This window comes from Rhinopithecus roxellana, chromosome 5 (genome assembly GCF_007565055.1).
Source record: "Rhinopithecus roxellana isolate Shanxi Qingling chromosome 5, ASM756505v1, whole genome shotgun sequence".
In the NCBI taxonomy this organism is placed as follows: domain Eukaryota; kingdom Metazoa; phylum Chordata; class Mammalia; order Primates; family Cercopithecidae; genus Rhinopithecus; species Rhinopithecus roxellana.
In genome coordinates, this window is record NC_044553.1 from 93,683,655 (window position 1) to 93,705,650 (window position 21,996).

General features: G+C 40.0%; 1 protein-coding gene across 1 annotated transcript in view; it reads right to left on the minus strand.

The window, feature by feature from the left end:
- The window catches only part of LRRC9 (leucine rich repeat containing 9), a 134,696-nt gene extending 125,847 nt beyond the window's left edge, over window positions 1-8,849 (minus strand). Inside the window, exons 1-3 of the mRNA XM_030931688.1 lie at window positions 8,679-8,849; window positions 1,651-1,731; window positions 1,159-1,377 (exon numbers count right to left, since the gene is read on the minus strand). Coding sequence (XP_030787548.1) covers window positions 1,159-1,377; window positions 1,651-1,698 — 267 coding nt within the window. The 5' untranslated portion in view covers window positions 1,699-1,731; window positions 8,679-8,849. The remainder of the gene's footprint in view (window positions 1-1,158; window positions 1,378-1,650; window positions 1,732-8,678) is intronic.
- Between the last annotated feature and the right edge of the window lie 13,147 nt (window positions 8,850-21,996).

Here is a 21,996-nt window from a genome sequence, read left to right on the forward strand (position 1 = left end):
AAACACTGCTGTAATGAACATACACGTACATTTGTGTTTATGACAGAATTGTTTATATTACTTTGGTTATATATCCAGTAATGGAATTGCTGGGTTGAATGGTATTTCTGTTTTTAGGTCTTTGAAGAATCATCACACTGTTTTCCACAATGGTTGAACTAATTTACACTTCTACTAAGAGTGTATAAGCATTCCTTTTTCTCCACAACCTTGCCAGCATCTGTTATTTTTTTGACTTTTTAATAATAGCCATTCTGTCTTAGTGTGAGATAGTATCTCACCGTGATTTTGATTTGCATTTCTCTAATGATCAGTTATTTTAAACTTTTTTTCTTATGCTTGTTAGCCACATGTACGTCTTCTTTTGCAAAGTGTCTGTTCATGTCCTTTGCCCACTTTTTAATGGGGTTGTTTTTTTCTTGTAAATTTGTTTAGGTTCCTCATAAAGGCTGGGTATTAGACCTTTGTCAGATGCACAGTTTGCAAAAATTTTCTCCCATTCTGTAGATTGTCTGTTCACTCGATTGATAGTTTCTTTTGCTCTGCAGAAGCTCTTTAGTTTAATTAGATCCCATTTGTCCATTTTTGCTTTTGTTGCAATTGCTTTTGGTGTCATCATCATGAAATCTTTGCCTGTTCTTATGTCCAGAATGATATTGCCTAGGTGGTGTTCCAGCATTTTTATATTGGGTTTTACATTTAAGTCCTTAATACATCTTGAGTTTAATTTTGTATATGGTATAAGGAAGAGGTACAGTTTCAATCTTCTGTATATGGCTATCCAGTTATCCCAGCACCATATATTGAATAGATGATCCTTTCCCCATTGCTTGTTTTTGTCATCTTTGTCAAAGATCAGATAGTTTTAGGTGTGTGGTCTTATCTCTGGGTTCTTTATTCTGTTCCATTGGCCTATGTGTCTGTTTTGTACCAGTAACATGCTGTTTTGATTTGATTTGCTTTGATTACTAAAAAGTAGAATATGTTTATGTTTTAATTCCTTGTTTTTATTTTTTCCTTTGTACAAATCAATTTCTATCCTTTGCTCATTTATCTGTCTTAACCCATGCCTTATGCATATATTTCAATGAATTATTTTTCTAAAGCCAAAGAATTCAGAATAAAATATTCCATGTAAGGTTTTGTGTTTACACTTACCTCTATGCAGCACTCAGCAATCCAGAGTTCTTTAAGTTGTAAACAAGGCTCTAACCCTGAAATTTCTTTTATATCTTGAGCAACAATGGTAAGACTCGTTAAATTAGGAAATAATGATAATCCGACTATACGAGGATACCCTAAGAAAAACATCTCCAACTTTGATGTATCTGATCCTTCTTGTCCAACCATCTCATAAGATAAGCCATTGCACAAACACTGTTTTAAAGGAAAGAAATTTGGTCATTACCTATTTTAAATAATCAAAAGATTACTTTTACCATTAGAAATTATAAATTGTCAATTGCACTGATGCCATTTTTGTAATCTCACGAGAGAAAGTTATATCACATATATGATTATTCTCTGCTTCCAAAAGTCACTAGGTAGAGGAAATCACTAAGTAACCCTTCCAGCTCTAGAAAGGAGCATAAAAACTTTCCATTTTATATTACTGCAAATATTATAAAAAGAAATTTGACTTTGACTCACCAGTTCTTTAATTATTTCTTCTTGGTTTAGGTTTTCACTTTCAATCATCTTCCATTAAAAATAGTGATCATAACATTATAACTGTTAAGGAAAATGAAAAAATGAAATAAATATTAAAGTCATTGTCATTCAAAGTTGAAATAGACCTTAAAGCTACTAAGGTTGAACCACCCAACTGTAGTTTGAAATCTTCATATAGTACATTACCAAGTATCTGTATAAACTCTGAGGGGGTTTTCTGTTAGGATGTTATTTTTTATTTTAATTTTAAATCTCTCTTTCCATAATTCCTTCCCTTTTGTTGTCAGTATACCTCCTTGGTATAAATATTTTTCCACAAGATGAGCCTTCAATACTTGAAGAAAATGGTCATCTCTCATCTACACTCTTACCTTACTCACAGTTGAAGTTGTTAGTTCTCTCACTATATACTCATGTTTCTCTCATTTGAACAGGCTCTGGTTGTCCTTTGTATTACACTGCGTGTCTAAAAGTGAACACAGTTCTCTAAATATACTTAGACTGCAAAGAAAAGAATCCTTAGGGCTTAGCAACATATTTGGCATAGTAATAAATGTTTAAATAAATACTCCAACTTCTCCTTCATTCCAGAGAATATGAACCAATTAATACTCAAGTAGCTTCAATAAAACTTAATCCAACTTTCATAATTTGTAATATTTTCTGAGTATTATTCCAGATATATACTATCTAAAAAATATAAGAATCCTGCTTTTAATATAATGACCTGACAAGGACAGATGTAGAAAATGGTATACAGTATAACCCCTTTCTTTACAATAGCAACTCCCCCATAGGCATGTGTGTATATATGTAAATGCATGTATGTGTATAATTATTGTCAGGAGAAAATATGGAAAGATATATACTAAGTTGTTAATATGAGTTTCCTTAGATGCAGGTGAAAGTTGTTGTGGCTAGAATATAAATGTAAAGCTGGATGGGGATAGATCCAGGCAAAAATGGAAAAGAAAAAATGATACTTTTTAAAAAGCATGTTTAGAATTGCCTAGTTTGAGTGTATAGACATTTATTTATTATTTCTACCGTGGGTACACATTTGGACTGTTTCCAGTTGGGGGTTAAATAGTGCTTCTCTGAACATTCTGTCATACAGGTCATAGCTACAAATTTCTTTGGAGTTTCTACCTAAAAGTGGAAAGAGAAAAAAACAACTATTGTTATTTGCAACGAGTGAGTTTCACGTAAACAAATGCTGAACAAAAGAAGAGACACGCAATGAGTAATACTGTATGACTCAATTCATGTAAGATTTTAAAACAAACTATAGTATTAGAAGTTAGGATATTGGCTACCTTTCAGGGAAGAGCAACTAAGAGGAGGCAAAAGAGGGGCTTCTAGAGTGCTCATAATGATGTATTTTTTGATCTAGGTGCTGGTTATGTTCAATTTGAAAATAAAGTTAGATACCTAAGATGTGTGTGATTTCTGTATGTATGTATTTAAAGGGCTTGATGGAGAAAGTTCATCCTTTTTTTGCCCTTCTGACTTGGCCATGTGAGTACATACTGTTCCTTCCCTCCAGAAGAGGCAGACTTCAAGACATCATCTTGGAAGCAGACACCAGATGCTAATGCCTTGATATTGGACTTTCTAGCCTCTAGAATTGTGAGAAATAAATTTGTGTTGTTTTTAAATTGCCCAGTTTCAGGTATTTTATTATAGCAGCGCAAAATGGACTAAGACACTGAGTCAAGAAGGAGGGACGGGACCCCAGCTAGCACCACAAAGAAAAACACAGTCAGTAAATTATCCTAATACATTGGACTCTGTTCATTCATTCACTCATTGTTAATATTCATATTGAAGGCATAAGACAGAACCCCAGACAGAGAATGACAGGGTGGGAGGAAAGAGAAGATCAAGACCTTATCCGATGATAATGTGGAAACTGGGCAAAAAAATGAAGGATATAAGGGAGTGTGAGTGTGAGCCATGCGGGAATGTAGAGAAAATGCATACAGGTGAAGGAAACAGCAAATGAAAAAAAAAAAAAAAAAGCTGGGGCGAGGGGCAGTAAGAGTATACGTTGCATATTTGCAGAATAGCAAGGAAAATTATGTGTCTGGAGTACATTGAGAGAAATAAATAATGGTAGGATGTGAGGTCAAAGAGGTATTTCAGGGTCAAATCATGTGCTATCTTGTAGACCTTTATGAGGATTTTGGATTTTATTATAGTAAGATGAAAAGTTATATGAGGATTTTGAGTGGAAGAGTAACAGGAACTGTCATAAGTATTAAAAAGATCACTCTGGCTACTATGTTTAAAATAGATTGTAGGGTTTGGAGCAAAAGCAGGGAGACTAGTTAATGGGCAGTTGTAATAATATAAGTGGGAGAGGATGGTGACTGGAGTAGGGTGGTGGTAGTGGCAGTGGTGACAGTGGTCAGAGGATGGGTCTATATTGAAGGAAATGCTGTGCATTCCTTCCCTGCTTCCTATTGGCAATTGTGTCTTTATTCCATTCTTGGACAACCTCAGGATATTACAGCATAGGCTGTGAGAGAAGCCAGTCAAGAAAGCAACCTGAAAAAATTTGGAAGCTCCATCAAAGGCCCACACATAGATGCAGGCCACAGTCTTACCTCTCCAGATTTATCTGAATGGTGCACCAAGTTAAAAAAGTGTTTTGCAGCACCTCTACTCATGGGAAGAGAAACCCTTATATACTGGATTAAAGTCGGTGATTACCAAAGGATAGCCTAGCTGCCCACCACGACACAAAGGACAAAGTCTTCCCTTCAATGCTCCAAATTCACCAAATGGTGTTCTAATTTATCTTGCCTTTGTCCAAGATATCTATTGTAGAAGGAATTAAATCATGCTGTTATATTCGAAATGATCACATACACTGGGACCTAATTTTGGACTTTCTAATCTGTGTTTTTCCTTAGCTCTGTCTATTCCTGCACCAGTATCTGTTTTTGTTTGTTTGTTTGTTTTTTAAGACGGAGTCTTGCTCGGTCGCCCAGACTGGAGTGCAGTGGCGCGATCACGGTTCACTGTTAGCCTCACCTCCAGGTTCACGCCATTCTTCTGCCTCAGCCTCCCGAGTAGCTGGGACTATAGGTGCCCACCACCACGCCCAGCTAATTTTTTTTTGTATTTTTAGTAGAGACGGTGTTTCAGTGTTAGCCAGGATGGCCTCTATCTCCTGACCTCGTGATCTGCCCACCTTGGCTTCCTAAAGTGCTGGGAGGTGTGAACCACTACACCCTGCCATATCTGTTTTAATTACTGTGATTTATATTGAAAATTCCCACCTCATGTTCTTTTTTGGCAGTTTCCTGGATATTCTTCCATATTTTTTTCCAAATAAAATTTATGATTATTTTGTATTTAGTTTTAAAAAATTCAATTGGGATTTTGATTGAGGTTGCATTGTAAAGATTAATTTAGGGAGAACTTCCATATTACAGTTTTGAGTAATCCTCAAGAACAAGGTATACCTCTCCATTTATTTAAGGAGATTACTTTTCCTTGGAAGAAACATATGCCCATTTGGGATACAAATCTTACCTCTCACTTCAACTTATTTTCTCTTCATCAATGCCCTTATTTAGCAGAAAATCTTATTCTAATTCAACAGCTAATTAGAAAAATACAATTTAATTATAAAACCCCAAATTATATAAGTTGCATAACTATTTCTGAATTGCAAAGATGCTAGACCTTCCTGGTACTTACAAGTCTTGTATGCTTTCTCCAGTCACAAATGGACTCAAGGGTTCCAGATGAAGTTACTGAATTCATCAAGAGGTGAATGTCCTGTTGGCCAGCTTGTAACCACTCTCCTGCTCTTTGAAGCTCTTTCAGGGCCGGCCCATTTAAGAGGCTAAAGGTCTTCTCTAGTTCCCCCACAAAACCAGAAGCCACCAGGAACTTCTATAGCTTTTACACCTCAAACTGCATATCTTGGATTAGTCTTTCCACTTTGGATTGCTGCTGGAAAATTTCACCTAACCAGCATGGAGTTAAAGTCACTACAAATGTATGACCTCTAACTTCAGTTAGATCTTCAGCAACAAGTGTTTTATATTTTCCTCTCCTAGGAGAGTGGGACTAGAGACTCGAGATTCATGACATTACTGACTATTCTAAACTTTCACCACTCTTTTCAAGGTCTTTCTCTCTGTCTCAATAGATGATCTTGACCCCATTTTCATAGAGAACAGTGGTGCCATCAAATGTGTGTTTCTTATTTCCTTCCCCTCAAACATGTATTTTTCTTTCCCTTCTGACTCATCTTAGTAGGTGTTCTTCCTTTTGTCCAAAACAAATCCCTTTTCCTATGTATTGATCCTGTCCTTATCTGTCTCTTTCAGAATACTGCTGTCAAATTTTCCTCTTTCATTTATTCCCAAATTTCCTTCTCAAGGATCTCTTTTATTTCTGTATATAAATATTAGGTCTTTCCTATATTAAAAATCTCTCCTATGTTCTTCTATAAATAGCTGTTTTTAGATACCTTTATGGTAAACCTTTTAGATAATCATTAGCAACACGTCACTACCTGCATTCCGTCCTGTATTCACTGCCGTCTGGACTGAGGACACCTCAAGACACTACAGCATGTTTTTACCAAGGTCAACAATAACCTTCTAATTGCCAAAGACAGTGGACATGTTTCAGTTCTCAACTTGACCCTGACATGGCATCTGACAATGCTGATGACTCTCTCCTTTAAGTTTTCTTCTTTGGTTCAACTTTTCTCCTTGGCTTCTCTCTACTTGTTATTTCAAAGCTACTTTGTGCTTTTCTTTTTCCCTCTTTTTTTTTTTTTTTTGAGACGGAGTCTCACTTTGTCGCCCAGGCTGAAGTGCAGTGGCACAATCTTGGCTCAATCCAATCTCTGCCTCCCAAGTTCAAGTGATTCTTCTGCCTCAGCCTCCCAAGTAGCTGGGACCACAGGCGCACGCCACCACGCCTGGCTAATTTTTGTATTTTTAGTAGAGATGGGGTTTCACCATATTGGCCAGGCTAATCTCGAACTCCTGACTTTGTGATCCACCCACCTCAGCTTCCCAAGTGCTGGGATCACAGGTGTGAGCCACTGCACCCAGCCTACTTTGTGCTTTTCAAACCAATTATTTTCTTCATGGTGAAAAATCCTTCTTTTCTGTGCAAAAAAAAAGAAAAAATCCAGCTGCCCACATGAAAAAGCTCCATCTGAATGTGCCAAAGGCATCTCAAATTCAGTGTGTTACTGTGTTCAAAACTGAACTCATATTTTCCAACCAGCCTCCTTCTCCTAATGTATGCCTTCTCTTGAAAAATAACACCACCATTCTTCTATCGGTTGAGCTATTATCCTCAACCAATCTTTGACTCTATCCCGCTAGGTTCATTCACTCATTAAATCCTTCTGCACATACCTCTTAAAAGTCTGACCACATTTTTTTCCTTCTCCTCATTCGAATTGCTTCTGCCTTGGTTCAGGCCCTTATCACCTCACCTTAACTGGATGTCCTCCCTGTAGTCTGTCTTCCCTCAAGTCCATCCTCTGCACTACTGTGACAGCCTCCTGAAAGGTAAATCTGCTCATGCTTTACCCCTTTGGAAGCTATTCATGGTTTCCATGCTCTGACTCCTGCCTACCTCACATGCTCATCAACCACAACCTCCACAGAGGACCCTAGGTTCAGGCCACAACTATCGTTCTCTGGAACTGAATGGGATGTTTCTGTACTTTGGCATGGACTGTTTCCTCTCCCTAAAATGTCCTTTTCCCTTGGCTGTATGGCATACTCCATACTTCCCTAAATATTTAAATCAACACTCTTCTCTCTGAAGACTTCCATTCTCTCCGGTAGTATTATAAGCATTCTCTTTCTTGTGATTCTGGTTAAGGCTTGCACATACTCTCTGTATAGCACTTGTCACACTGTAAAGCGTGTTTACGGGCCTTTCTTCCCTACTAGGTTACATGTTCACTGAGGGCAGAAACTATGAACCTATCACAACTTCACTGCCTGGCACATGCTAGGTGTTAAAAAAAAATTGTTTAATGGGTTAATTGTCATGCCACAGGCATATGGTATAATTTAAAGACAAATACTCTCCATGACCAGAGTACAATGATAGAGTATAAAGGACCATGTTTCTGTCTGCCATGAGAGTTGGTTAGGGTGTTATTCTGAGAAAACTCATTTTTTTTTTCTGCCCAGTAGAAGTCCTGTATGGGTCAAATTATTTCCTCGTTTGGGTATAAAAGGATCAGAATCCATCAGTTATCACTGATGGTCCAAATAAACCCCCTACACTCTCTAGATGAGCAGTGTCAGGTTTGGTCAGGGAGCATTTGGTTCTCCCAGCCCAGAACCTTAACAGGTGCAGTAAAGGCTGCATAGCTGGCTGTAGGCCACCCTCCCTTTCCTTCTCTTGAACTTTGTTCTGGTACCCTGACTGCCTCAATAAAGCCACCTCACTGTCTTTCACCACTATCATCACCATTGCACCATTACGGAGTTCCCTTGACCTCAACTTTGCTTCACTGGCGTCTTCCTCTTGGTATGGCTTGGAAGGAAAAAGAAGGGATCAAAGACTCCCAGGGCCCTGCTTACAGGTGATGTACGCCCGAAGGCCACCAGGTGAGGGATTCTGACCTTATCAAGAGAGAGGATGGATTCCAGGGCAATCCGATTCAAGTCAGAGTCCACTCTGACTTCCCAATCCCTGTCTTGCAGCAGCAGGCAGGAAACCCTCTCCCGCCCCAGGCCTGGTGTGTACAGACTGCCTGTGGCGGTTGCCTCGGTAACCGGCTCTCCACCTCCGGCGACCTCCGGGTGGGGAGGGGGATAAAAGGGGCGGGGAAAGCGGAGGCCGACCGGGGTCTGCATCACGTGGTGGCGGCCTCCAACCAATCAGCAGAAGCAGGGGGTCCAACCGGAAGACCCCCCGCTGGGGCTCCGGGGAAGTGGGGGGAACAGCGGGAGCCTCTCAGTCGCAGGCTTCTCTGTAACTGCGCTTATCTTTTCGCGTGCTTTCGCCAGTTCGCGGAACGTGACTGAAAGCAACGCGTTATGGGCAAGGTGGCGCAGACCTATTCCTTGCTTCCTCCAGTCTCGCCCTCTCTCACTGAATATCTTTGGCTCTCGGGTCCTGGAAACCCGGAGCCTCTCTGACCTTGAGCCCCGAAGTCGTGGCGCTGTGATGTCACAAGGTGGCGTGACAGCCGAGACAAGCCCCGATCCCCAGCGCGGCATCCTTCCCGCGGCCAAAGGTGGCTGACCGCAGCCGGAAGCCGCTGTGCGCCTGGCGAGCCGAGTGGAAGGACGGCGCCGGCAAACGAACGGCCAGTGCGGTCCGGAGAAGAGAGGGACCTTCCAAGGGTCTTCTAGTCTTTCTCGGACAGGCTTTTGAGTGCCTTTTAAGCATTCCAAAATGTTCAGGAGACAACAGTTGTTTACAAAATAAAGTAGAATTAAAAGGCGGGAAAGGGGAGACTTTTCAGAGTAGGCAGAGAGGCTGAGAAATGAACTTAGTAAAAGGCAAACCAAGGCAACCGCAGGTCTCATGTGGTTCTCTAGATCTGCGCTGTCCAGTAGGGTAAGCCGCTAACCACAGACTCGCGGGGCCCACGATTGCTTGAAATGTGGCTAGTTCAAATTGACATGTACTGTAAGGTACGCATTGTATTTTGAAGGCTTAGTATGAAAAAAAACTTTCGTTGTTAATCTTCATATTGATTATATGTTGAAATATTTTTGATACCTTGGGTTAAATAAAAAATATTGTTAAAATTATTGTTTCTATTTTGAAAATGAGGCTGTTAGAAAAATTTTAAATTGCATGTATGACTTGAGTTATGTTTCTTTTGGACAGTGTTGCTCTCTTTTATGTGGTTCCGTCGGCTTGTGTAGAATAGTTGTGATGTTCAGTTAATGCAAAATGTTGTCTGTAGTGCTCTTTTCTGTCACCAGATGGCCACCTCATTAAATAGACTATAATTCTGAACTGCTTTCCCAAGAAAAAGTTCAGATTTTAGAAATACTCTCATTTAACAATTGTCAACAATTTCAGCATATTTACCCTTATTCAGTTAACTTTATCTGTAACATAGACCGTTCGTAAAGATACATAAACATAAAAAAATTAACTGCTTTTCCCTCTACATTCTTATTTCACAGAAAATTGTTTCTGTCATTAATAGATAATTAGAAATAAGCTAATTAAAATTATTTGTGACTTAGGGGTTTCGACTAATGCCAGAAAAGTCAGATTCATAGTTTTTACTTTTACTGTTATCTTCTCTGAAATGTAGTTGAATAAGGTGACCTGCTTTGGGAGAATTTTCTTCATAATGACAAATTATAACATAATAGTTGAGATTTCTACAATTTTAGACATAGAAATTTGATCTGAAACCAGTTGAGTGTATTATCTACACTGTTTCTTATTTCGAGGGGTCCAGCTCTTGGATGAAAGTATAGACATTATCAAAGAATATTTTTAGAAATCTACTGGGATTTTCCTGACCAGTAAAAGACTAGGAGAGAGCTAACAGTTTTCTTTACATGATATAAACAAGTAATTTTAAGATTGTTATTATTCTAGGTAAAGTTCAAGGATTTGGCCGGTCAGCAATTGAGTCTGAGTTCTTGTATAACTGTAGACTTAATAACCATTGGTGACTTGCCAAAAGAAAGCCTTTGTCCACAGGGTAAGTCTTAAAAGAATCGCCTGTTGTTCACATATTCGAAATGTTATTTGAAGCAAAAGATGCTTACAGTTAAAAGCCATAGAAGCAATGCAAAAAGAGTGATCATTTTTGTTAATCTCCTTTTCTCACTTTAAAGTAGTTTTATTATAAGGTTTTATGTCTGAACAAAAAACGATGGAAATTGAAACTACTAAAGAGTCAAGCAAATTAAGTAATCATCTGATTGAAATAAGACTTCATTTCATTCACCTCTGATCATACTCCCAGACAAAGGCCAAACCATATTAATTTAAATCTGTTTATTTATGGTAAAGGCATATTGAAGCTAAAAACAATTGGAAAGAGATATTATACCACTAGTTATAGCAAATTTACTATATCATATCCTGAATTAAAGAATCACCTATTTTAACGAAATAGAGGTGACTTTGCAGACCCAAATAAGAAAATCTTGAATTACACAGTTATTTGTTAATTATAACCTTTTAAATAGATTGTTAAATTTGTTTTTCAAAACAGCCCTATCCTTATTGGTAGAGAACTATGGAGAAATCTAATTTCAATTCTCCCTTTTAATAGTGCCTTTACTTCCAGAGAACCAAGTCTGGAGGTTTTAAATGCTAATTCAATTTTTATATTTGTGTAGACATTTGATCCTTATGTAAATGAGTCCTTTCCAGCTAATGATTTTATCTGTAAAATTTTACTGTTTCACATTCAAATTTGATATATCATAAAAATCACAAATGCAGCACTACTTAGGGTTTACTTTGGCACTGGAAGAAATAATTATGTGGTGCTTATAAAGTCATCAACAGAGCCCCTGTTGTTATTGATGCCTAGCAGCGAATATGTATTAAGATCCAATTAAAAGTTAGGGGTTGTTCTGAAGTAAAGCTTTAATTAGACCAACAGAACGCTATTTCTATTGGGTCTATCTAAAAATGCTAAATGGGGGGGGCGGAGCAAGATGGCCAAATAGGAACAGCTCCAGTCTCCAACTCCCAGCGCGAGCGACACAGAAGACCGGTGATTTCTGCATTTGCAACTGAGGTACTGGGGTCATCTCACTAGGGAGTGCCAGACAATCGGTGCTGGTCAGCTGCTGCAGCCTGACCAGCGAGAGCTGAAGCAGGGCGAGGCATCGCCTCACCTGGAAGCGCAAGGGGGAAGGGGATCCGTTTTCCTAGCCAGGGGAACTGAGACACACAACACCTGGAAAATCGGGTAACTCCCACCCCAATACTGCGCTGTAAGCATACAGGCACACCAGGAGAATATATCCCACACCTGGCCGGGAGGGTCCCACGCCCACGAAGCCTCCCTCACTGCTAACACAGCAGTCTGCTGCGATCTATCGGCAAGGCAGCAGCGAGGCTGGGGGAGGGGCACCCGCCATTGCTGAGGCTTAAGTAGGTAAACAAAGCCGCTGGGAAGCTCGAACTGGGTGGAGCTCACAGCAGCTCAAGGAAGCCTGCCTGTCTCTGTAGTCTCCACCTCTGGGGACAGCGCACAGCTGAAGACCAACAGGGGAAGTAGCGGGAGCCGGTGCAGACGCGAACGACTCTGTCTGACAGCTTTGGGGAGAGCCGCGGATCTCCCAACGCGGAGGTTGAGATCTGAGAACGGACAGACTGCCTGCTCAGGTGTGTCCCTGACCCCTGAGTAGCCTAGCTGGGAGACATCCCCCACTAGGGGCAGTCTGACACCCCACACCTCACAGGGTGGAGTACACCGCTGAGAGGAAACTTCCAAAGGAAGAATCAGACAGGTACACTCGCTGTTCAGCAATATTCTATCTTCGGCAACCTCTGCTGCTGATACCCAGGCAAACAGGGTCTGGAGTGGACCTCAAGCAATCTCCAACAGACCAACAGACAGTCCTTCTGACTGTCAGAAGGAAAACTATCAAACAGGAAGGACACCTATCCCAAAACCCCATCAGTACGTCACCACCATCAAAGACCAGAGACAGATAAAACCACAAAGATGGGGAAGAAGCAGGGCAGAAAAGCTGGAAATTCAAAAAATAAGAGCGCACCTCCCCCTGCAAAGGAGCGCAGCCCATTGCCAGCAACGGATCAAAGCTGGTCAGAGAATGACTTGGACGAGAGGAGAGAAGAAGGCTTCAGTCCATCAAACTTATCAGAGCTAAAGGAGGAATTACGTACCCAGCGCAAAGAAACTAAAAATCTTGAAAAAAGAGTGGAAGAATTGACAGCTAGACTCATTAATGCAGAGAAGATCATAAACGAAATGACAGAGATGAAAACCATGACACGAGAAATACGTGACAAATGCACAAGCTTCAGTAACCGACTCGATCAACTGGAAGAAAGAGTATCAGCGATTGAAGATCAAATGAATGAAATGAAGCGAGAAGAGAAACCAAAAGAAAAAAGAAGAAAAAGAAATGAGCAAAGCCTGCAAGAAGTATGGGATTACGTAAAAAGACCAAATCTACGTCTGACTGGGGTGCCTGAAAGTGAGGGGGAAAATGGAACCAAGTTGGAAAACACTCTTCAGGATATCATCCAGGAGAACTTCCCCAACCTAGTAGGGCAGGCCAACATTCAAATTCAGGAAATACAGAGAACGCCACAAAGATACTCCTCCAGAAGAGCAACTCCAAGACACATAATTGCCAGATTCACCAAAGTTGAAATGAAGGAAAAAATCTTAAGGGCAGCCAGAGAGAAAGGTCGGGTTACCCAAAAAGGGAAGCCCATCAGACTAACAGCAGATCTCTCGGCAGAAACTCTACAAGCCAGAAGAGAGTGGGGGCCAATATTCAACGTTCTTAAAGAAAAGAATTTTAAACCCAGAATTTCATATCCAGCCAAACTAAGTTTCATAAGTGAAGGAGAAATAAAATCCTTTACAGATAAGCAAATGCTTAGAGATTTTGTCACCACCAGGCCTGCCTTACAAGAGACCCTGAAGGAAGCCCTAAACATGGAAAGGAACAACCGGTACCAGCCATCGCAAAAACATGCCAAAATGTAAAGACCATCGAGGCTAGGAAGAAACTGCATCAACTAACGAGCAAAATAACCAGTTAATATCATAATGGCAGGATCAAGTTCACACATAACAATATTAACCTTAAATGTTAATGGACTAAATGCTCCAATTAAAAGACACAGACTGGCAAACTGGATAAAGAGTCAAGACCCATCAGTCTGCTGTATTCAGGAGACCCATCTCACATGCAGAGACATACATAGGCTCAAAATAAAGGGATGGAGGAAGATCTACCAAGCAAATGGAGAACAAAAAAAAGCAGGGGTTGCAATCCTAGTCTCTAATAAAACAGACTTTAAACCATCAAAGATCAAAAGAGACAAAGAAGGCCATTACATAATGGTAAAGGGATCAATTCAACAGGAAGAGCTAACTCTCCTAAATATATATGCACCCAATACAGGAGCACCCAGATTCATAAAGCAAGTCCTTAGAGACTTACAAAGAGACTTAGACTCCCATACAATAATAATGGGAGACTTCAACACTCCGCTGTCAACATTAGACAGATCAACGAGACAGAAAGTTAACAAGGATATCCAGGAATTGAACTCATCTCTGCACCAAGCGGACCTAATAGACATCTATAGAACTCTCCACCCCAAATCAACAGAATATACATTCTTCTCAGCACCATATCGCACTTATTCCAAAATTGACCACATAATTGGAAGTAAAGCACTCCTCAGCAAATGTAAAAGAACAGAAATTATAACAAACTGTCTCTCAGACCACAGTGCAATCAAACTAGAACTCAGGACTAAGAAACTCAATCAAAACCGCTCAACTACATGGAAACTGAACAACCTGCTCCTGAATGACTACTGGGTACATAACGAAATGAAAGCGGAAATAAAGATGTTCTTTGAAACCAATGAGAACAAAGATACAACATACCAGAATCTCTGGGACACATTTAAAGCAGTGTGTAGAGGGAAATTTATAGCACTAAATGCCCACAAGAGAAAGCAGGAAAGATCTAAAATTGACACTCTAACATCACAATTAAAAGAACTAGAGAGGCAAGAGCAATCACATTCAAAAGCTAGCAGAAGGCAAGAAATAACTAAGATCAGAGCCGAACTGAAGGAGATAGAGACACAAAAAACCCTCCAAAAAATCAATGAATCCAGGAGTTGGTTTTTTGAAAAGATCAACAAAATTGACAGACCGCTATCAAGGCTAATAAAGAAGAAAAGAGAGAGGAATCAAATAGATGCAATAAAAAATGATAAAGGGGATATCACCACTGACCCCACAGAAATACAAACTACCATCAGAGAATACTATAAACGCCTCTACGCAAATCAACTAGAAAATCTAGAAGAAATGGATAATTTCCTGGACACTTACACTCTCCCAAGGCTAAACCAGGAAGAAGTTGAATCCCTGAATAGACCAATAGCAGGCTCTGAAATTGAGGCAACAATTAATAGCCTACCCACCAAAAAAAGTCCAGGACCAGATGGATTCACAGCTGAATTCTACCAGAGGTACAAGGAGGAGCTGGTACCATTCCTTCTGAAACTATTCCAATCAATAGAAAAAGAGGGAATCCTCCCTAACTCATTTTATGAGGCCAACATCATCCTGATACCAAAGCCTGGCAGAGACACAACAAAAAAAGAGAATTTTAGACCAATATCCCTGATGAACATTGATGCAAAAATTCTCAATAAAATGCTGGCAAACCGGATTCAGCAGCACATCAAAAAGCTTATCCACCATGATCAAGTGGGCTTCATCCCTGGGATGCAAGGCTGGTTCAACATTCGCAAATCAATAAACGTAATCCAGCATATAAACAGAACCAAAGACAAGAACCACATGATTGTCTCAATAGATGCAGAAAAGGCTTTTGACAAAATTCAACAGCCCTTCATGCTAAAAACGCTCAATAAATTCGGTACTGATGGAACGTACCTCAAAATAATAAGAGCTATTTATGACAAACCCACAGCTAATATCATACTGAATGGGCAAAAACTGGAAAAATTCCCTTTGAAAACTGGCACAAGACAGGGATGCCCTCTCTCACCACTCCTATTCAACATAGTGTTGGAAGTTCTGGCTAGGGCAATCAGGCAAGAGAAAGAAATCAAGGGTATCCAGTTAGGAAAAGAAGAAGTCAAATTGTCCCTGTTTGCAGATGACATGATTGTATATTTAGAAAACCCCATCGTCTCAGCCCAAAATCTCCTTAAGCTGATAAGCAACTTCAGCAAAGTCTCAGGATACAAAATTAATGTGCAAAAATCACAAGCATTCTTATACACCAGCAACAGACAAGCAGAGAGCCAAATCAGGAATGAACTTCCATTCACAATTGCTTCAAAGAGAATAAAATACCTAGGAATCCAGCTTACAAGGGATGTAAAGGACCTCTTCAAGGAGAACTACAAACCACTGCTCAGTGAAATCAAAGAGGACACAAACAAATGGAAGAACATACCATGCTCATGGATAGGAAGAATCAATATCGTGAAAATGGCCATACTCCCCAAGGTTATTTATAGATTCAATGCCATCCCCATCAAGCTACCAATGAGTTTCTTCACAGAATTGGAAAAAACTGCTTTAAAGTTCATATGGAACCAAAAAAGAGCCCGCATTGCCAAGACAATCCTAAGTCAAAAGGACAAAGCTGGAGGCGTCACGCTACCTGACTTCAAACTATACTACAAGGCTACAGTAACCAAAACAGCATGGTACTGGTACCAAAACAGAGATATAGACCAATGGAACAGAACAGAGTCCTCAGAAATAATACCACACATCTACAGCCATCTGATCTTTGACAAACCTGAGAGAAACAAGAAATGGGGAAAGGATTCCCTATTTAATAAATGGTGCTGGGAAAATTGGCTAGCCATAAGTAGAAAGCTGAAACTGGATCCTTTCCTTACCCCTTATACGAAGATTAATTCAAGATGGATTAGAGACTTAAATGTTAGACCTAATACCATCAAAACCCTAGAAGAAAATCTAGGTAGTACCATTCAGGACATAGGCATGGGCAAGGACTTCATGTCTAAAACACCAAAAGCAACGGCAGCAAAAGCAAAAATTGACAAATGGGATCTAATTAAACTAAAGAGCTTCTGCACAGCAAAAGAAACTACCATCAGAGTGAACAGGCAACCTACAGAATGGGAGAAAATTTTTGCAACCTACTCATCTGACAAAGGGCTAATATCCAGAATCTACAAAGAACTCAAACAAATATACGAGAAAAAAACAAACAACCCCATCAAAAAGTGGGGAAAGGATATGAACAGACATTTCTCAAAAGAAGATATTCATACAGCCAACAGACACATGAAAAAATGCTCATCATCACTGGCCATCAGAGAAATGCAAATCAAAACCACAATGAGATACCATCTCACACCAGTTAGAATGGCAATCATTAAGAAGTCAGGAAACAACAGGTGTTGGAGAGGATGTGGAGAAATAGGAACACTTTTACACTGTTGGTGGGATTGTAAACTAGTTCAACCATTATGGAAAACAGTATGGCAATTCCTCAAGGATCTAGAACTAGATGTACCATATGACCCAGCCATCCCACTACTGGGTATATACCCAAAGGATTATAAATTAGTCTACTACAAAGACACATGCACACGTATGTTTATTGCGGCACTATTCACAATAGCAAAGACTTGGAATCAACCCAAATGTCCATCTGTGACAGACTGGATTAAGAAAATGTGGCACATATACACCATGGAATACTATGCAGCCATAAAAAAGGATGAGTTTGCGTCCTTTGTAGGGACATGGATGCAGCTGGAAACCATCATTCTTAGCAAACTATCACAAGAAGAGAAAACCAAACACCGCATGTTCTCACTCATAGGTGGGAACTGAACAATGAGATCACTTGGACTCGGGAAGGGGAACATCACACACTGGGGTCTATCATGGGGAGGGGGGAGGAGGGAGGGATTGCATTGGGGAGTTATACATGATATAAATGATGAATTGATGGGTGCTGACGAGTTGATGGGTGCAGCACACCAACATGGCATAAGTATACATATGTAACAAACCTGCACGTTATGCACATGTACCCTAGAACTTAAAGTATAATAAAAAAAAAAAAAAAAAAAAAAAAAAAAAAAAAAAAAAAAAAAAAAAGAAGTCAGGAAACAACAGGTGTTGGAGTGGATGTGGAGAAATAGGAACACTTTTACACTGTTGGTGGGATTGTAAACTAGTTCAACCATTATGGAAAACAGTATGGCAATTCCTCAAGGATCTAGAACTAGATGTACCATATGACCCAGCCATCCCACTACTGGGTATATACCCAAAGGATTATAAATTATTCTACTACAAAGACACATGTACACGTATGTTTATTGCGGCACTATTCACAATAGCAAAGACTTGGAATCAACCCAAATGTCCATCTGTGACAGACTGGATTAAGAAAATGTGGCACATATACACCATGGAATACTATGCAGCCATAAAAAAGGATGAGTTTGCGTCCTTTGTAGGAACATGGATGCAGCTGGAAACCATCATTCTTAGCAAACTATCACAAGAAGAGAAAACCAAACACCGCATGTTCTCACTCATAGGTGGGAACTGAACAATGAGATCACTTGGACTCGGGAAGGGGAACATCACGCACTGGGGCCTATCATGGGGAGGGGGGAGGGGGGAGGAGGGAGGGATTGCATTGGGGAGTTATACATGATATAAATGATGAATTGATGGGTGCTGACGAGTTGATAGGTGCAGCACACCAACATGGCATAAGTATACATATGTAACAAACCTGCACGTTATGCACATGTACCCTAGAACTTAAAGTATAAAAAAAAAAAAATGCTAAATAGTCTTTGTCCCTGATTTGCTGATATATAATTAATGGACAAGGTTTTCTTAAAAGGCAACCAGAATGGAATTTTAAGAAGGCATTTTGGCTGTTTCAGATACATTTTTATTTAGTTCTAAGGCAACAAATTGAGGATAATAAATTTAAGCGAGTTTGGTAGTCTTAATTCCTTAGAGAGCTCACCGGTTCTTTGTGTCAGAGAAGTCTTTCCTCTCTTCCTCTTTTACTTTCTCTCCTTTAGACCTCAGGCTTATAACGTTGATTATATTTCTCAGGTTGAAGCACATCATCATCACCGGTCTATACAAGAGCGTTCTCTTATTTTTTCTCCAGTTTTTTTTATCCAGCCCCCACCCTTATCCCAACCATATTTAATGTTTCTTACATACTTCTAGTTATGTATTTATCTTTGAAAAACAGGCAGTGTTATTTGTGTGTCTATTTTTAATTTTCATAAGTGGTATCACGCTATAGATTTTTTTCTGATCCTTTTTTATTCCATGCTGTTTTAAGGTCTATCCATGTTTCTATATATTCATCTAGTTCATAGATTCCTATTGTCAGCTATGAGAGCTAGCTGGGATGCCAGTAGGAATATAGCACATTTTCCACTGTGTACTCTAGCTCTCTGTCTCTGTTGCTGGAGGTGAAGGGTAGAGCTAAATGGAGGGAATAAGTGGAAGCAGAATGCCACAGGACTGATTACCTTTAGATGGCTCTAGAAAGTAGTCTTCAGGGTGTTTTGTTTTTGTTTTTGTTTTGTTTTGTTTTGTTTTTTGGCATGCAAGAATGGTGTGTATGTTGAAAGGTTGTCAAATCATTAGTTAGGGTCTCCTGAGAAGTAGATAAGATTAGACTTGCAAAAGATATAGTGGGCAAAGGAGCAGAAGATAGGAAGTCTTCAGACCACAGTGCAAATCTGATACCTGAGGAAGGAGAGAAGGAAGGAAGGATTGGATAGAGAGAACCTCAGACTATGGTACAGTTCAAAGAAATGTTCTGCCAGGTTGGTGGGGAACCCTTGAGCCACAGTCACCTGTTGGAGGAGTTCTGCATCTAACTTGTATTGTGTTTCCTTAGTGTCCATTGTCAGTCACTGAATGCTTTGCTCTGCTCCCTGACACATTGGAAGCTGTCTCAGAGATCTTCCCTGTACAGATCAAAGAGTTTGCCTTTTGATTCATGGGAGCAATATATGTGGAGGCTGTATTTTCTGTTTTCTGTGCAGTGCTTTGTTTTAGGGGAAGGAATTAGTGAATCGATATGATGAGATAGATGGATTAGTCAGTTGTCATTAGGAAATGTAGCAAAAGCAATATGCATCCAGGTTAGTATATTCTGTCTGACAGTTGACCTGTGGATGATGAGCAGCAAACAGGTCATTACAAATATGGAAAAGTTTGAACAAGTGCTTCTTCAAATAAAAAAAAAATGAAGGCCATAATTAGAAATAAAGTGTAACTTATAGAGGAAGAATATGTTTTTAAGACAGGCAACAGTTGAGATAGATGAAGTTTGATTTAAGTAATAAATGCACTATCCTGTGAGGGAATTAAACAGTTTAACAACATATTGGCATCTTGGGAAGGGACTAGGAGCATTATACAGTTAATAATGATCATTGTAAGCCTGGGCAACGTAGTGACATCCTATCTCTAACAAAATGAAATACAAAAATGAGCCAGGTATGTTTGCACATGCCTGTGGTCCCAGCTACTCAGGAAGGCTGAGGCAGGTGGATCACTTGAGCCCAGGAGTTTGAGGTTACAGTGAGCTGTGATTATGCCATTGCACTTCAGTCTGAGCAACAAAGCAATACCCTGTTTCTAAAAAACAAACAAACAAAACAATAATCATCTTAAAGGAGCATTTGGGAGTTGAGAAGGAGTCTGTTTTATTCCATTTAAGTTGCTATAACAAAATATCATAGACTGGGTATCTTATAAACAACAGACATTTTCTCACACTTCTGGAGGCTGGGAAGTCCAGAATCAGAGTGCCAACATGGTCACAGATTCTTGTGAGGGCCATCTCCTGAGTTGCAGACTGCTGACTTCTTTCTATGTTTTCACCTAGGAGAAAGGGTAAATGTGCTCCTTTGGGCCTCTTTTATGAGGGCACTAATCCCTGTGGAAGGTTCTGCCCCCTCATGATCTAATCGCCTCCCCAAACACCCCACCTTCTAATCACCTGGGGGGTTAGTATTGCAACATATGAATTTGGGGGAGACACAAATATTCAGCCCATAGCATTCCACCCCGACCCTCCAAAATTTATGTCCTTCTTACATGCAAAATACATTCATTCCATCCCCCAAACCCCCAGAGTCTTAACTCACTCCAGCATCAATTTAAATCTAAAGTCCAGAGACTCATTTAAGTATCTAAATCAGAGATCGGTGAGACTCAAGGTATATTTCCTCCTGAGACAAATTTCTCTCCAGTTGTGAACCTGTTAAATCAAGCAAGCTATGTGCTTTCAAAATGTAACAAGACGGACTAGAATAGATGTTCCCATTCAAAAAGTGAGAAATATGAATGAAGAAATAGGCCCCAAGTTCAAAACCCAACAGGGCAAACAACATTAAGTCTCAAGGCTTGAGAATAATGGAGGCAGGAGTTGGGCACTTGAGAAAAGATGGCCCAGCCCCGTGGCTTTGTTGGACACAGCCCATGCTGTAGCTCTCATGGTTGGAATCACTTGCTTGCTGCTTTCCCAGGCCAGAGTTGCACATCGGTGGCTCTACTAATCTGGGGTTCTAGGGTACCCTAACATCTCCTCTGGGCATTGCCATAGTGGGGGCTTTTTGTGTATTTTTGGAGGCCCTCAGTCTAGAGCTCTTGAGAACTAACCCATCCATTCAGCAACTGCGAAATTGTATTCTCAGTGTAGGTGCACCTTTGTCAGGAAAATGTGGCATTCTTAACTGAGGTTCTAATGGCTAGGAGTGGGGAAGGATGAATAGGGAATAATAGGAAAGGAAGCATAAAGAACACTATTTGTCTAGAGCAGCGATTGCGTGGCCCTTGAAGTCAAATCTAACCTGCCACCTGATTTTTAACAAAGTTTTTATTGGAACACAGCCACATCCATTTGTTTGCACATTTTAATGGCAGAGTTAAGTAGTTGCATAACAGAAACCATATTGCCTCCAAAGCCTAATGCTTATTGTGTGGACCTTTAGAGAAAGTTTGCCAACCCTAGATCTAAAGCAGCACAGAATGCAGAAAACCAGTAGCCAATTTATGAGCTTTAGCTAGGAATGTCCACAGCTAAAGACTTAAAGGGCCAGCATTCAGGGTGGTTTCCCACTCCAAGTATGTTATTCTTCTACTCAACAAATACTTGCCACTTACAATTTTAGACTATGGAAATACAGCAGTGAACAAATAAACAATTCTTGGAGTTTCATTTTATTGAAGGACCTTCAATTCCAAACTTCTTTTTCAATCCTGTTATCACTAGCTTCCAGATTAAAGGTACTCAGACAGAAAGCTGAGGCCTCGTGATCTAATCACCTCCCCAAATACCCCACCTGAGGTGAGGTCACACACATGCTTATCATGCCGGGTGACGGGAGGAAAGATCTGGTGGGAGGAGCCTTTAGGCTTCCCGTGTGCGAGAGCAGCAAAGGGACAGATAATTACCAAAGGGAAATTGGGTACTACACTGGATTGAATAGTATCTTCCCAAAAGATATATCCACCTGGAACTCCAGAATGTTATCATATTTGGAAACACGGTATTTAAAGATGTAATCCAT